The 18,391-nt window shown below is 40.4% G+C and overlaps 1 protein-coding gene across 3 annotated transcripts in view; it reads right to left on the bottom strand.

Moving 5' to 3' along the window:
• Positions 1–1,778: 1,778 nt before the first annotated feature.
• The window catches only part of fgf11a (fibroblast growth factor 11a), a 97,909-nt gene continuing 81,296 nt past the window's right edge, over positions 1,779–18,391 (bottom strand). The window contains exons 4-5 of one of the 3 annotated variants that reach the window (XM_062065367.1): positions 2,194–2,392; positions 1,779–2,109 (exon numbers count right to left, since the gene is read on the bottom strand). In XM_062065367.1, coding sequence (XP_061921351.1) covers positions 1,967–2,109; positions 2,194–2,392 — 342 coding nt within the window. In that variant the 3' untranslated portion in view covers positions 1,779–1,966. Of the gene's footprint in view, positions 2,110–2,193; positions 2,393–2,512; positions 3,066–18,391 lie in introns of those variants that run through there. The other 2 variants (XR_009828003.1, XM_062065368.1) reach the window with 2 other exon arrangements.

The following is an 18,391-nucleotide window of genomic DNA, read 5'->3' on the forward strand; positions in this document are numbered from 1 at the left end:
GTCATGCAATTTTGCTTCAAACATGTCATCAACATACAAGCACAAATATAACAAGTATACCATTTTATCATCTGCTAATTGTAATCCTCCTCAACAGTCAAACGCTTCATATCACTACACCGCCCTGTGTGTATTTGTGAGGGAAATAATTTATACTGTATCAAGTGTATTTGTATGAATGCACAATGTACTGAGGACGCTTTCCACGCTTGTCATTTAGGAGTTGACGGATGCCGATCATTCCATTAACACTGAGTAGAAAATTGTCACAAACTCATCAAATCAGACTAGTGGTAAATGGAACGCACAGGCACACACACACACGCACACGCACATACACACAAATAGGGCTACGGTCAAACTTTCAGACATGCATGGATGAAGCAGATGGCTGTAGAACCAGTCAAACCAAAACAACATTCTACCGTTGCACCCGTTGTGAGAAACAGCAGGAAGATTCGGCTGCTGGACTGACTGGGAAATATAGTTGGTGATTATGACAAGAAAGCATCTGATTCCAGGGTTTCCCCTAGATTGCCAAGATATCTGTGGCGGTGGGGGCGTTGTTAGGGGCATGGCTAGGGACGTGGTCAATATGACGCCATTACATTATTTGCGATGATGCATATATTTTCTTTAAAAAGGCAACACAATGTATACATACATTGAAAATGTTTTAATAATTATATGAAAATGTTTTTCTTAAATATCGTTTTGCACTATTTTTCAATTGTACAATGTAATTTGTTGAGAATTTTTTTTTTCCAGAGATTTCTCCAATCCTTTTAGTCCTTTTTTTAATTAAAATCAAACACAAAGCTAGCATTTATTCCTGGTGTTTTTGTAAACTGTACTCATGTTTAGAGATTCTTTTGTCGCTCTTTGTCTGCGACAAAAAGCGAACTGCAGTGAGTCTCAGTTTGTTATTCTTATAGCCGGACCTGTGTGTTTATTTCCGTACCTGACCCTCTCGGCTACAACTGTTGCCTTCATCACGTGACAACCTCTAATTAAGGCAACAGTTGTAGCCGAAGCTGTCAGGTACGGAAATAAACACAAAGGTCTAGCTACAAGAATAACAAATCCAATAACTATTTTTGGATTGCAGCAAACCTGATGTCACACTTGCTTTGCGCAGCGTGGAGCCTTCCACTCCTTAAAAGCCGCCACTGTCATCTTAAATTTTGTAGATCACTGTATATCTTGGATATATTAAAGTATGTCAACATTACGGACATGCTTCCTCCGATCCAGACGATCCTGTGCGTATCGCTTATGACATCACATTTGGTTTTGACTGAGCTGTTCCGGTGATCAAAGTATGTAGTTTTTTGGCAGCCCTATTTTCGGTGCATCACTAATCAATAGTGCGCAACTAATAGACTATATATATCCATTCAAACTGTAAATACCTGCTGGTGTTAATGTGTATGTTAGTGTGTTATGATGTTAATTTTTCCCATGGTCTGTGAACATACAGTGTTGGCGGAGAATGTCAAAGTGTTGTTGTGTGTACAGAGACAGATGTGTGTGCACGGAGGAAATGCTTGTTGGAATTGGGCCCGTTGTTAGCATAAAATTGGCAATAAAAGCTAAAAAGAGCATCAAACTTAGTGTGTCTTCTTATGGACGCTACAACACATTGTATTATTTTATTTTGTTTTCCTGTAAAACTCCAAATTTTTAAAGTGTTGTGGCTATGTTGCCGTGGCGCACCGACACAATCAAATACATTAAGGGGAAACCCTGGATTCACCTCTCCCAGATTATGATGCCTCTCCTTGAAGTTATTGCTTCACAATTTTTTTTCACACCGAGGTTCGGACATGAAAGTGGACAGCAATTATTGTTTTGAGGCCTTGTACCCGCTATAGTAGCCAAAGAGTCTCAAAGGGATCCTTAATCTGGCAACTCTGTTCAGGTGTCCTTTGGGGGGCTTCTTCCCTCCACTGTTTGTCTGTAAGCGCTAGGAAGATGAAGTTTTCGTTTTGGTTTCAGTGTCTTTCTTGCCATTCTGGAGCACAGGCGAGTCACTGGATGTCTTGGGCGTCTTCCTGGGTGGACTCTGCTCAACGACGTCGTGCAGGGACGGTTCCCTATACATGGCCACTAGAGGGTGAAGTGGTTATACAATTGCAATTACAATTCAATTGTCGCAACAAAAATAAGAAAACTGATTGTTTTTGCGCCAACCTTCAATGAGTTTAGGTAGAAAATGTGCAGCTCCCTTTGTCTTCTTGACACGGTTCCCCTTCATGACCTGCCCGTCTCGGTTGATGCCAATGTACCAGGCCCGACCTGACTGCGTCTGTCTGTACAGGATGGACGAGTAGGTGACGTAGTAGTTCTCAAACACACTCTCTTTGAACTTGCACTCTGGTGTAAAGTGTTCCTGGGAAAGAAAGACACACACACACACACACACACACACACACACACACACACACACACACACACACACACACACACACACACACACACACACACACACACACACACACACACACACACACACACACAAGTAAAAGGTCAAGAGTGAAGAATTTACACATTTGGAATAGGGAAATGTGGGGAAATGGAGCCAACATTTCATTATGACAGGGCTACTGGAGTGGGATTCTGAGGCCAGGATGCCATTTTTCATCCGCATGTCTTTACCTGAAACAAACTATCAGCTGGATCTCTTCCCCTCTATGGTCCAGCGACCCCGCTTTCGGCCTTCAGTACACAAACACATACATTTACACGCTTGTATTCGACAATACGTCAACACCGGGACATCCCACGCAAATACCTCCCTCCTTCCTCTATTTACTGCTCGCATGTTTCCTCTCTCTATGCCACATTCTGCCTCTCCTTGTTCACTTCATACCCTCTACTCGCATCCCTCCGTCATTTTGTAACCTTGTCGGGGAACAAACCAATTTGCAGGATTGATTTGGAGCCTTGATGTGACGGGTGAGCAGAAAAGACCTGAATAAGGACTTCACTCTCTCACTTTGCCTTCTGCTCTCTCCATCCTCCGTTTCCTCTCCCTCCTTCGCTGCTTGCCAGCCACAGTAGACCTGTTATCCATTGTAACACACATAAACATGCCCATTACACTGACTGCATCGCCCATTCCTTAATTACACTTAATTCACTCAGGAGGCCATTCATTTTTTTTGCCACCCATTTGCTTAACTTTAATAGCAGCCAGAGAAACTCTCCTCAGAGGGTGTAATCTGATGTATATCGTTAACCGCTTAAGCACTGTGTGTGTAAAATGTATTTGTCTTGAAAATGACCACAGAAGTTTTGGCAAGGTCCAGGAAGTTCTCAATATGATGCAGCTTAACTTCAACCACAATGTAGGGCTGCGAGAGATAAATCGATGAAACAATTTAACAAGCGAGCGATTCGGCTTCGACTACAATCAAATCAGCTGTGTATTTTTAAGTTCATCGAGTGTAAAACCTTGGACGGAGCATCGCGCGAGACTAGCAATCGGTTGACAGTTTGTCTTTAAAACAACGCGAGAGCCAGGAATGTCCGCAAAATAACTCATGCACAGTTTTATGTGTAAATACCAGCATCGTCCACTGAAGCGTCTCTGCTATCAAGCTGGCAGCTAATGTCCCTAAACAGAGCAAAACTACTTCTAAGTCAGCAATTCTCGCCTCCATGGCAGTAAATAAGCTACGTTTATTACAAGTACCACTGAAGGACAAGAACAGATACTACACATTGTAGGAAGATACAATACGCCATGCGCACCGGCGTTAACAGCTAAAACAGGGTTCACAGCGGTGGGCTGATCGACACAAATGTTGACAGTAACAATACCAAGTATCATATAGTAAATTATACAGTGATTAGATCAATGTATTGGACGTGGATAGATCGGGTCGTTATAGACTGAAAGATGCATGTACGGTGGACCTCCTCGCTAGCATGGGAATACTTCGCGGGCTACATCGAGCGGCCTTTGTAGCAGCGGAGTCAAGTACTAGCGGAGACCGTCAATGGAGGAGACGTAAGCGGTGTGAGCGGAAGCAGAAGCGGGGATGCCGAGCGGTGCTAACAACAAAGGCTAATCATCAAAGAAGCGTGGAGTGTCCGGGTAAGAAGTCATTTAAACTAGAACTAGTCGGCGCCAGGCTGGATAATCCCTGCACACATAGCAATTATCTTAGAATAAAACACAACTCACATAATGTTTTTTCTTTTGTGACTGTGTCAGAGGCAGACATACAATCTACTGAGGTGGCTAACTATGATGCGTTCAGTTTATCGCAGCATCAAGCAAACAATCTGAAAATTCCCGTCGTATCAATTCCTAGATATGGTCGAAACTATTTAAAGTGCACTACGCATAATAAACGCAACATTATTAATATTGCTACCTCGGATAATTTCAACAGACAATCCTCAAAGCAGCCCACTACCTATAATATGGGCTTTTTAAACATAAGATCATTATCTTCCAAAACGTTATTAGTTAATGAGGTCATTAGAGACAACAAACTTGACATCGTTGGTCTCGCCGAGACCTGGCTCAAACCAGACGATTTTTTTGCGCTAAATGAGGCATCTCCTCCTAACTATACGAATGCACATGTTGCCCGTCCTCTTAAAAGGGGAGGGGGTGTCACACTAATATACAATGAAAACTATAATTTTACACCTAACCTAAATAATAAATATAACTCGTTTGAGGTGCTCACTATGAGGTTTGTCACACCGCTACCTCTCGACCTGGCTGTTATCTACCGCCCCCCTGGGCCCTATTCGGACTTCATCAGTGAATTCTCAGAGTTTGTTGCTGATCTAGTGACGCACGCCGACAATATAATCATAATGGGGGACTTTAATATCCATATGAATACCCCATCGGACCCTCCATGCGTGGCGCTCCAGACTATAATTGATAGCTGTGGTCTTACACAAATAATAAATGAACCCACGCATCGCAACTGTAATACGATAGATCTAGTGCTTGTCAGGGGTGTCACCACCTCTAAAGTTACGATACTCCCGTTCACTAAAGTAATGTCCGATCATTACCTTATAAAATTCAAAGTTCTGACTCATTGTCTACAAACTAATAATAATAATAATAACTATTATAGCAGCCGCAACATTAATGCTGCCACAACGACGACTCTTACTGACCTACTGCCTTCGGTAATTGCACCATTCCCAAATTATGTCGGCTCTATTGATAACCTCACTAACAACTTTAACGACGCCCTGCGCGACACCATTGATAGTGTAGCACCGCTAAAGCTAAAAAGGGCCCCTAAAAGGCGTACCCCATGGTTTACAGAAGAAACTAAAGCCCAGAAATTATCATGTAGAAAGCTGGAATGCAAATGGCGTGCGACTAAACTTCAGGTTTTCCATCAAGCATGGAGTGATAGTTTAATAACTTATAAATGCATGCTTACCTCAGCTAAAGCTAAATATTACTCAAATCTCATCCCCCTCAACAAAAATGATCCTATATTTTTGTTTAGTACAGTAGCATCGCTAACCCAACAAGGGACTCCTCCCAATACCTCCACCCACTCAGCAGATGACTTTATGAATTTCTTTAATAAGAAAATGGAAGTCATTAGAAAAGAGATTAAAGACAATGCATCTCAGCTACAACTGGGTTCTATTAACACAGATACGACTGTATATACGACGGACACTGCACTCAAATAGTTTCTCTCTCTTTGATGAAATAACATTGGAGGAATTGTTAAAATGTGTAAATGGAACAAAACAAACAACATGTTCACTTGACCCAATTCCTGGGAAACTTATCAAGGAGCTTTTTGTATTATTAGGTCCATCAGTGTTAAATATTATAAACTTATCACTTTCCTCTGGCACCGTTCCCCTAGCATTCAAAAAAGCGGTTATTCATCCTCTACTCAAAAGACCTAACCTCGATCCTGATCTCTTGGTAAACTACCGGCCGGTGTCCCACCTTCCGTTTATCTCGAAAATCCTCGAAAAAATTGTCGCACAGCAGCTAAATGAACACTTAGCGTCTAACAATCTCTGTGAACCTTTTCAATCCGGTTTCAGGGCAAATCACTCTACGGAGACAGCCCTCGCAAAAATGACTAATGATCTATTGCTAACGATGGATTCTGTGCGTCATCTATGTTGCTGCTTCTTGATCTCAGCGCCGCTTTCGATACTGTTGATCATAATATTTTATTAGAGCGTATCAAAACGCGTATTGGGATGTCAGACTTAGCCTTGTCTTGGTTTAACTCTTATCTTACTGACAGGATGCAGTGTGTCTCCCATAACAATGTGACCTCGGACTATGTTAAGGTAACGTGCAGAGTTCCCCAGGGTTCGGTTCTTGGCCCTGCACTCTTTAGTATTTACATGCTGCCGCTAGGTGACATCATACGCAAATACGGTGTTAGCTTTCACTGTTATGCTGATGACATTTAACTCTACATGCCCCTAAAGCTGACCAACACGCCGGATTGTAGTCAGCTGGAGACGTGTCTTAATGAAATTAAACAATGGATGTCCGCTAACTTTTTGCAACTCAACGCTAAGAAAACGGAAATGCTGATTATCGGTCCTGCTAAACACCGACATCTATTTAATAATACCCCCTTAACATTTGACAACCAAACAATTAAACAAGGCGACTCGGTAAATAATCTGGGTATTATCTTCGACCCAACTCTCTCGTTTGAGTCACACATTAAGAGTGTTACTAAAACGGCCTTCTTTCATCTCCGTAATATCGCTAAAATGCGTTCCATTTAGTCCACAAGCGATGCTGAGATCATTATCCATGCGTTCGTTACATCTCGTCTCGATTACTGTAATGTTTTATTTTCGGGCCTCCCTATGTCTAGCATTAAAAGATTACAGTTGGTACAAAATGCGGCTGCTAGACTTTTGACAAAAACAAGAAAGTTTGATCATATTACGCCTATACTGGCTCACTTGCACTGGCTTCCTGTGCACCTAAGATGCGACTTTAAGGTTTTACTACTTACGTATAAAATACTACACGGTCAAGCTCCTGCCTATCTTGCAGATTATATTGTACCATATGTCCCGGCAAGAAATCTGCGTTCAAAGAACTCCGGCTTATTAGTGATTCCCAGAGCCCAAAAAAAGTCTGCGGGCTATAGAGCGTTTTCTATTCGGGCTCCAATACTATTGAATGCCCTCCCAGGAAAAGTTAGAGATGCTACCTCAGTAGAAGCATTTAAGTCTCATCTTAAAACTCATTTGTATACTCTAGCCTTTAAATAGACTCCCTTTTTAGACCAGTTGATCTGCCGTTTCTTTTCTTTTCTTCTCTACTCTGCTCCCAACCCGGGGTGGACCACTAGCCTGTGCATCGGATGGGGACATCTCTACGCTGCTGACCCGTCTCCGCTCGGGATGGTTCCTGCTGGCCGCACTATGGACTGGACTTTCGCTGATGTGTTGGACTTTCACAATATTATGTCAGACCCACTCGACATCCATTGCTTTCAGTCTCCCCTAGAGGAGGGGGTTACCCACATATGCGGTCCTCTCCAAGGTTTCTCATAGTCATTCACATTGACGTCCCACTGGGGTGAGTTTTCCTTGCCCGTATGTGGGCTCTGTACCGAGGATGTCGTTGTGGCTTGTACAGCTCTTTGAGACACTTGTGATTTAGGGCTATATAAATAAACATTGATTGATTGATTGAATGTCAAAATCTTTATCGTTTTTGTTCCCAAACTAAAAATAAGTCCCTGGAAACAGGCGGACTTTAAGAGCAAAAACCAAATGGTTTCAATCTAAACCAACTGTAGGAAACAATTTAAATATTTTTTAATTGATATTATTAAACTACCATGTTTTTTTTTCTGATTGTATTTGCGATCAAACATTTTTTAATATAAAGTATCAGTGTCGGTATGAACAATACTGACCTAATGTATTCATCACCAAAGTTGTAGTATCACCAAAAACTAATGTAAAGTATTGAAACAACAGAAGAAATTATGTATTACATTTTCACAGAAGTGTAGACAGAACCATGTCACAACTGAAAATAACGAGCTTTTTACAGCAAATTAACAAGTAGATTATTATGTTATATTTTTTGATAAAATAATACAACAGGAAATGACACAATATTACTGCATATGCCAGCCGCCAAATTAGGTGACTTTGTAACCTATTTTAAAAATTGTATTATTTATTATATAACAAATAAAATATTGTTTAGCATATAGATTTTAGGCCATATCAGCCTTCCCTACCTTGGGGGTTCTTCAGGAAGTTGCAGTATGGAGGTTTGTCTTGGAAGGTGTTTGACCTGCTGATCGGAGTAGTTTTCATCAGCTCATGCTCACAGATTTAGATTGAACAGATCTGGTTTGAGTGCTCAGTGGCGAGGTCCAAACTATTTATGCTAAGGGAGCGTATGCAAAAGAAAGAATAGATTTGTTCTTTTGTGTAAAAAAATATATAAATTAAAAGTTTTTAACTGTAGAATTTAATCGGTATGTACACTCTATTGAATCTTATCGAATCGTTCGCACACTGTATCGAATCTTATCGGATTGTTCTGTTTTTAAAATATATTGTTTTTTTAATTGTATTGTAACCCATAAATCTGTGTATCAAATCATCCATCAGAGGTATACAACCCTGCCACAATGATAAATATATGTATTTCTTTATTACTACACTGCCTTTGTAGCTGTTGTTCGAAGGGTGTTTGTAGTTTTGAATGCAATAAGTCAAATTGTACCCCCATCTTCACCCTGTTAGGCCTTATATGAAGGCACATTGCGTTAGAATTTAATAAAGCCCTCATCACTTTGCTCACACACTCCTTGCAGGGTGCCGTTAGCTGTGCTACTTTGTGTGACAACACATTCATTTAAGAGGGCAAATTATTCACAGGACACCCTCATGGGGGACAGACGCACATCTGTCTGCCGAGCTTTTACTTTGATGTGCCGTCATGCCGATTTCATCATTTCCTTCTCAACAAACGATCAAGGGTCTCTATGACAGCCCTCGTCACCTTGAGCGTCTAACAGGATTGCAGAAGAGAGCCTGCACTCAATAATAATAATAATATAAAATGCAAGCTGTGAGGACCATTAAACCTGCTGCATTTCCTCTTGACTTCAGTAGGGGGTGCTCCAAACACACTGGCAGCTACAACGCATTAACTTTGCATGGGCTCATTTCTATGCAACTTGTTTATGCACTAAACCAGTGGTTCTCAAAGCTGACTGGGGAAGATACGTTTTTTTTTAACAAATAGTTTATTTATTTATTTATTTTTTATACACATTCATATGTAATTTCATTTAAAATCCAGGACAAGCATCAAATAAACATACTATAAAAAAAAGGAATAAATAATATCTCTTACGGCGGAACACCATCTCTTTGCCGACGTAATAAACACATCGCATTGTCCCGCTCACCCACCGCGAGTCACGCCACCGCAAGTCAGAAAGCAGAAGACACAAACCGCGCTGAATATCAGAAAGTAGCTAGCTACCCTAATTTCTAATCTCAACTCAACGTTGAGCATGACTTAAGAGTGGCAGTATCAAGCCTGCAACCCCGCTTTGAAAAAAATGTGCAGTGCAAAACAGGCTCATTGCAGCCACTAACGCTGTGATAAAACTATTTTTTTTTAGCAAGGTAACTGTTCATCTTTTTACCAAATGGCTGCATTTTCTTTCATTTTTTGCACAGATTGTAAAGTGAGTTATATACTTTAAGATGTTTTATCTTTTTGGAAAATACATTTATGTTAGTCAATTAATTTAACCTGATTAATTATGTGACTATTGTGGCTTTTGTTGGCGTGTGAAGGGGGGGAGGGCCTGACAGAAAACGTTTGAGAACCACTGCACTAAACCAAGCAGATATTAGCTGAAACTTCCCCTAAACTTTCACATATTTGAGAACACGCTATCGTTACACAACTCAGCTTTTGGAGTTGTGTGCGTCCACTCATGCGCACCTGCATGGCAGAGGCCACCCAGCCGGCTCCATGTGACCTGTGCACGCACACAAACAGTGACAGATGGATCAGTTGCCGGCCTCATCACTCACTCGCAAAGACACGAGAGGACTTGGGAGAGGAAAAGAAGAGACTAAATAATGATGAGGGATGAAACTGGGGAAGAAGGCAAGGATTATGACACACACACACACCTAAAGACATTAGTCAGCCATGTTCACACAACCGATATTAACAATAGGCTTCCTGTGTGCTCTGCTGGGAGATTGATTCAATGTAAGACCTCTGCACAAAGTCAATAGGCATTAGGCTGCAAAAACTGGTTTGCTCTTTGATTGGACACAACAACGTGTGAGCAACTTTACTTGGAACAAGTTAATTCAGGATTTTTAAGTTGCCTACTTATCGACCGCATTCGAGGGGACAAATGTTTTTCACAGCATCAACAGGGCACACTCATGTTTGTGTCACAGATGACCGAGAGGAGATTGCCAGCCTTCAGTAAACCTGCGGCTGATTGAAGCATGCAATATTTAGTGCTAGATTCAGGAAAATAGTCCAGTTAATGGACATATTTGTAAAATCCGGGCTGTACGGAGCGACATATTTACTCGCAAATGTGCCTAAAAACAGACCATGCCACTTGAAAAAAATAAGGATTTCAACCCCTTCATCGAATTTTGCTAAATTAAATCCATCTAGAAGTGCTAATAATGGATATTATATAAGCCGACATCATTATTTACATGCAGAGCAGCCATTTTTTAAACGAACCCGGGGGTGGTGAGAATGCTTAAACTTTTCGATTCGGAAATCCGACCTCAGGGGCGTTCCAGTTGAAATTCCGACTTCCAAGTACAAATAGAACTGAGCACTCGGTGGTGTCGCACGTCACGAGGCATCAGGCACCGCCTTTTAAAGGCACACACACAGACGCACACACTGCTTATCACAACTTCATAATGCAAGATATTTGAAGTTTTTTGAAGTAACCCATGAATTACTTTCCCTAGTAATTAATTACATTTATTAAAGAGTAATTATGTTAGTAATTACATTTTTTTTTTGGTAAATTAAATTACTATAACAAATTACTTTTTAAAAGTACTTTTTGCAACACAGCCTGTCACACAGCATCATGAAGCAGTTGGTAGGTTGGCGTTCCTGGCTAAAATTTTTGTGTGTATATCCTATAATAATGTTTACCTATAAAAGAACACCATTGTTAATGGTCAATTATTTTTAATGTTGCTGCTGATGTTTAAACATGTCCTTTTAAACCAGGGCATATTATATCACATTTTGTTATTTTGTTTTTGTTAGCTGAAGAATTGAGCATAGCTAAACATTTTTTTTTTAAAGATGATTGGAGGTTATATTTGACTTTTCTTGTATTATTTTCAAGGCTTTTTATTTTTTCTTATTTTAAAACAACTCTTAAGTTATTATGCAAAACCTACTTTTCTTAATTCTTTGTACCTGTTTTTGTATATTTTTGGATCCCTATCAGTTCCGAAAATTTTAAATCAAGGCATGGTGCAGATATTTATTTAAGTCAACGGATATTTCCATTTATTGGGTTAATTTATGGGCCAAACTACTTAATATCAGGATATGAGTTTTGATCCATATCGCCCAGCCTTACACTCGTGTTAGCGACAGTGCTAGCACAGTTTAGGGATATTCATCCATCCATCTATCTTCTACCGCTTGTCCCTCTCTGTTTAATTGAGTGTTGCAGTAAGCCTTATGGTGGCATTGTGTTTATATGTATGAGTGCACATGTGCAAATTGTTTGGTAATGACGAAATTGTGATATTTAAGACATTTCATATTGCTACAAATTTTTTTCTGTGCTACATACATTTTTCTGTGCGACAATTTTTTTTTCATTTAGTAGCGCCGTTGCTACTAGTAAAAAAGTTAAGCATACAGCCCTAAAAGTTTCCTTCTAACTTCTGAGTGTTGTTTCCTCAAAACTTCATATTGTTTTCCAAAATGGAGGTGCAGTTTTTCCAGTAGTCAAAATTCATGTTGCATGTGTAGTAACTGCAATAACATTACACCCTGTTTCTGCATATGTTGAAAATGTTCTTTCCTTTCTCAGCGAGCAGACCACTAGTTGGGGTAATTGGGGTATATCGCTGCATGCAGGTAATAAGGTATGGCCATTAATTTTGACATCACATGTGGACTATATTAGTTCACAAAATAAAGGCTTGTAAATTGGCCCTTGGTATCCAAAGGGACAGCCCCATCTGTGGGAAGGACTACATATGACGTCAGAGGACTGACAAATTCCAAACAGACTGTTTGGAGCTAGTAGAGAGGAAGGCAACATTGTTTTATAAATATCGCTGCAATGGCTCCACGGTTTGATTTCAAATTTTCGGTACTTATGCAGATCCCAAATACACATAAGCAGGTACCATCAGGTTAGAAATGTTGGTTTTGCATAATATGGCACCTTTAAGTCAACGCCAACAGTTAGTTATGGCCTAAACAAATGTGTAGGGACACGTACATTTATGAACATCCCCTTACATGGTCAGGACGTATTAAAGGCCTACTGAAACCCACTACTACCAACCACGCAGTTTGATAGTTTATATATCAATGATGAAATCTTAACATTGAAACACATGCCAATACGGCCGGGTTAACTTATAAAGTGCAATTTTAAAATTCCCGCCACACTTCCGGTTGAAAAACTCCTTTGGATATGATTTATGCGCGTGACGTCACAAAAGCAACGGAAGTGGTTTGACCCCATCGGACCCGATAGAAAAGCCTCTTGTTTTGTTCGACAAAATTCCACAGTATTCTGGACATCTGTGTTGGTGAATCTTTTATAATTTGTTTAATGAACAATGGAGGCTGCAAAGAAGAACGTTGTAGGTGGGATCGATCGGTGTCTTAGCGGCTAAGTACAATACTTACAACAACACAACAAGGACTACTTACTACGCCTAGCCGATGCTTGCCGCCAAACCCACGGATGAAGTCCTTCGTCGCGCCGTTGATCGTTGGAATGCAGGTGAGCACGGCTGTTGATGGGAAGATGAGGGCTGGCTGGCGTAGGTGGAGCGCTAATGTTTTATCATAGTTCTGTGAGGTCCGGTTGCTAAGTTGCTAAATTAGCCTTAGCGTCGTTAGCAACAGCATTTTTAAGCCTTACCAGGCTGAGAATTTTTAACCGTGTAGTTACATGTACATGGTTTAATAGTATTGTTGGTCTTCTGTCTATCCTTCCAGTCAGGGGTTTATTTATTTTGTTTCTATCTTCATTTGAGAACGATGCTATCACGTTAGCTCAGTAGCTAAGTGTGTCACCGATGTATTGTCTTGGAGATAAAAGTCACTTTAAATGTCCATTTCGCGTGCTCGATTCATTTTCAAGAGGATATAGTATCCGAGGTGGTTTAAAATACAAATCCGTTTGCTGTCTCCAGTTTTCCTTGAATCTTGTTGCCTGTTCCCTGCTTTCCTGGTATCCTGTTTCCTGTCTCCTGATTTTCAGATTCATCGTCTTAGAACATCCAAAGACCGTCTCAGCTACCAAACCAAGCAGTTAGTCCGCTCCACAGGGTCTTCCTCCGAAGGGTCTCTCCAGGAGCGGTTCCCTCTGAGCGTCTCTCCAAGAATGGCTTTTTAGATTTTCATGGTTCAACATGACGTGACGTGACGTCTGAAGTCAACTTCTCCATTGCCGCGAGCAGAAATCGGCGTTTTTATCCAATTTTAGGTCGCAAATATACCATATTTTATTTTTGATACCTATTCTGGATACTTTTATGGACACTTTATGGACAATTTTAAAGTGATCAAGGTGTCCTTGTTTGTTTAAAAACTTCACCGACCGCTAGCTAGCCTGGTTTGTTTTTAGCCAGGTGGCTAGCTAGCCAGTCGCTAACCTCCAGCTCGCCTTGAGCTTGACATTTTAACGATCGCACGTTTGAATACCGGGTTTTTGGACAGTCACAGTTGAGATGACCAACAAAAAGAGTGACAAGAAGGAGGTGTCTGGTGGGGCTGCGTGTAAAGTCAAACAACCAACCAGGAGACACCGATCCCAGCGTGGCTCGACCGATAGCGGAGGTGAGCCGGGTGGTAGCATGGAGGTGGACGCATCCGTATTGGAATCGATCAACGCGAGATTGAGCAAGCTGGATATTCTGAATGCACTACAGCAGGACATCCGTGACTTGAGAAGTAGCCGGGAATTCAGTCAGAAGGAGATTGAGGATCTAAGAAAGGATAATGTCCTTCTGAGAGGTGCGATGACTGACATGCAGAGATCTACCGACTTTCTTACAGCGGACTATAGGCGCATTAAAGACACGCTGTTGGATATACAGTGCAGGGACATGAGAGACAATCTCATTTTCTCGGGGATCCGAGAGGGCAACGCCGATCCGGAAAAAACTGTAAGAGAGTTCATGTCGGATAAACTCAAGCTCTCCCCGGAGGTGGTAAGAGACATAACTTTTTCCAGAGTGCACAGAATGGGCAGACCTGTGGACAATAAAGTCCGTCCCATAATAGCTCGTTTTGAGCATTTTAAGCACAAAGAGTTGGTGAAAAGCAGAGGAAAGGAGCTGAAAGGGACCTCTCTCTGGTTAAATGACCACTTCCTGGCTGAGATCAACGATAGGAGAAAGAAACTGTCACCGATCATGAGAGAGATCCGAGCCCAGAACAAGAGAGTGGCACTAACAGTGGATAGGCTGTACATAAATGGACAGCTGTATCGGGACCCAAAGGTTACCCCCTGGCTTTTTTAGAATGGGCATTCGTGGGTGTTTTTAGTATCTTGGTTTGGCCTGTGTCATGACTACTTCCAGTACTGTTATGTCCTGCACTAAGCTGGGCCTTCATAGGGGCCTGGTGTTAGCTCACGTGAATGTATGCAGCCTGCGTAATAAGTATCAGGAAGTAGAGTAGAGTGTATTATCAAAGATAATTTTATTAATATCTTATAGATAATTTTATTAATATCTTTGCCATTTCTGAGACCCACCTTGATGATTCCTTTTCTGATTCAATTGTAGCCATTGAGGGGTTCTCAATTTTTAGGAAAGATAGGAACAGGTTTGGGGGTGGGGTGGCTATTTATGTTCAGAATCATTTATCTATCAAAGTGCGCAATGATTTGATGAGGGAGAGTATTGAAGCTATTTGTGTGCAGGTCTATCTGCCTTATTTGAAACCAATTTTAGTAGGCTGTTTCTATAGGCCTCCTAGTGCTGATGCTCTGTATCTGAAGGAGTTATGTGAGATGTTTGACAGGATATCAGATGCGAATAGAGAAATCTATTTACTGGGTGATATGAATGTTGACTGGCTGGGACAGGGGTGTACAAACAAAAATAAGTTACTATCCATTTTAAATGCTTGCAATCTGTCCAAAAGTTGTTCCCCCTCCCACGAGAATAGGTAGTAATAGTGATGGTATTATTATAGCTACATGCATTGATCATATTTATACAAATGTTCCGGACCAATGCTCCAAAGCAGTCTCGGTTCCTGTAGGTTTTACTGACCACAATATAATATCTGTCACTAGAAAGACAAGGGTTCCTAAACCTAAAGGGAAAATTATTTTTACAATGTCTTATAAGAGATTTGATGAAGAATGTTTTATTGATGAAATATCCTGTTTAAATTGGAACGAGGTGTGCAGTGAGGAAGACCCTGAGGCTGCACTGGACTTATTTATGTTAATGTACATGAGTGTTGTGGACAAGCATGCCCCTTTGAAGAAGTTTTCTGTCAAAACTAAGTCTGCCCCATGGATTGATAATGGACTTAGAAGTTTAATGACAGAAAGAGACATGGCTAAAAAAGCCTCCGTCAACTCTGGTTTAATTGATGACAGGCATAAGTACTGTTCCTTAAGAAACCAGGTCACAAAGTTAAACAAACTGAAAAAAAGGGAATATTACAAACAGAGGTTATATGATGTGAGATATGATAGCAAAAAGTTATGGAATGTTTTGAATGAAATCATGGGTAGAAAGAACAATGTCTGTACACCTTTTGTGGAATCAAATGGGTTGGTACTCACTAAGCCATGTGACATTGCCAATCATTTTAATAACTATTATGTTGACAAGGTATCTCAATTAAGGCATGGTATGCATATATCCAATAACAACAAATCAGCTGACCTCATTAGGAATATTATAATGGATAATAAGGACTGTGAATTCAATTTTCATCAGGTTGAAGTCAGTGAGGTTGAGAGGTTACTACACTCTCTTCCTGACAACAAAGTAGCTGGTGTAGACAACCTGGATAGTAAATTACTGAAAATGACTGCTGGTATCATATCAGTGCCTGTTTGTCATATTTTTAATAAATGTTTACAAGTGGGCCTGTGTCCAAAGATATGGAAGGTGGCTAAGGTTACTCCTCTACATAAGGATACCAAATTGGCTTTAAATGAGGGCAATTCTAGACCAATAAGCATCCTACCTGGGTTATGTAAAATACTGGAGAAATGTGTGTATGCACAAATTCAAGCTTACTTTCAATCAAATGGGCTAGCAACTGATTCTCAACATGCATATAGAACGGGCCACTCTACGTCCACGGCTCTTATACAAATGACGGACGATTGGCTTAATGCTATAGATAATTCTATGTTGGTTGGAGCTGTGCTGTTAGATTTTAGTGCTGCATTTGACATGATTGACCACTCTCTTTTAATTGAGAAACTTAAATGTTATGGTTTTAATACTTCAAGTTTAATGTGGATACAGAATTATTTGTCCTCAAGATCACAACAGGTGTATCTTAATGGCAGCTTGTCTAATAGCAGAAGTTTGGATTGTGGTGTTCCACAGGGAAGTTGCCTAGGACCTTTACTTTTTTCTATATTCACCAATGATTTACCTTGGGCTACCGGGCGTGCAAGATTGGTTCTTTATGCTGATGATGCAACCTTATATCATGCTGCACCATCATGCAGTGTACTTAATGTAGTATTGAGTGAGGAACTAAAAGCTGTGCATGACTGGACAGTATGTAACAGACTTGTCCTTAACACCTCAAAAACAAAAAGTATTATATTGGGGACTAGGCAAGGGTTATCTTGTGACCCAAAGTTGGATTTGAGGCTAGGTATTTCAACAGTTCAACAGGTCAGAAGTGCCAAGCTCCTTGGAGTGATGCTGGACTGCACTCTATCCTGGTCAAATCATATCAGTGATATAGTTACAAAGATGGGAAGGGCTGTTGGTATTTCCAGGAAATGTGCTGGTTTTGCTGATCCACCTCTTTGTCAAATTGTTAAGAGTTTAGTCTTGTGTCATATTGACTATTGTTCTACAGTCTGGGCGTCTGCTGCAAGTGGTGAGATCAGTAAGCTCCAGATTGTCCAGAATAGGGCAGCAAGGCTGGTTCTTGGTTGTTCACTAAGAACCAATGTGAACCAAATGCATGCTTCTCTTTCCTGGCTAACAGTGCAGAACAGGTTGTTGGCTAATACTCTTATATTGTTCAAATCAGTAACCGGTAGTAAAACTCCTGCTTTTCTCATGGCCCAAATAGTTCACAGTAGCACTATACATAATCACAATACCAGGGCATCCAGTGAGGGGCATTTTGTACTCCCTCGTCCCAGGAAGAATGCTTTGCGGAAATCTTTTATTTATAGATCTTTATCGCTCTGGAATAACCTGCCTCGAATTCTCACCAGCATTGAAAGTAAACAGGTTTTTAAAAAGAGAGTAATATTTTATCTGAGTTTTTAAATTAGTTTGCTCATTGATGATTTGTTTGGTTTTATATTGTGTAGTTATATTTATATGGTAATTATTATTCTGTGACTGTAAATTGTTTGCTTGTTTTTTTATTGATGCTTTTATTTTTTTCTGTATTGTGTAGTTCTAATTATATGCTTTTACTTGTAATTGTATTGAATTGTGGACCCCAGGAAGACTAGTGGGTTGTTGAGGCAACCAGCTAATGGGGATCCTTAATAAAAATCAAAAAAATCCACAATAGAAAAAGGAGAGAGTACATAGTTCTGTGAGGTCCGGTTGCTAAGTTGCTAAATTAGCCTTAGCGTAGTTAGCAACAGCATAGTTAAGCCTTACCAGGCTGATAGTTTTTAACCGTGTAGTTACATGTACATGGTTTGATAGTATTTTTGATCTTCTGTCTATCCATCCAGTCAGGGTTTTTTTTAATTTAGTTTCTATCTGCATTTGAGACTGCTATGCTATCACGTTGGCTACGTAGCTAGGTTAGCTTCTATTTTTTTAGCTTCGAAAAGCTGAATATTATTAATCGTGTATTTACATGTTCATGGTTTAATAGTATTTTTGATCTTCTGTCTATCCATCCAGCCAGGGTTTTTTTAAATTTAGTTTCTATCTGCATTTGAGACTGATGCTATCA

Source organism: Entelurus aequoreus, linkage group LG12 (genome assembly GCF_033978785.1).
Source record: "Entelurus aequoreus isolate RoL-2023_Sb linkage group LG12, RoL_Eaeq_v1.1, whole genome shotgun sequence".
Lineage (NCBI taxonomy): Eukaryota > Metazoa > Chordata > Actinopteri > Syngnathiformes > Syngnathidae > Entelurus > Entelurus aequoreus.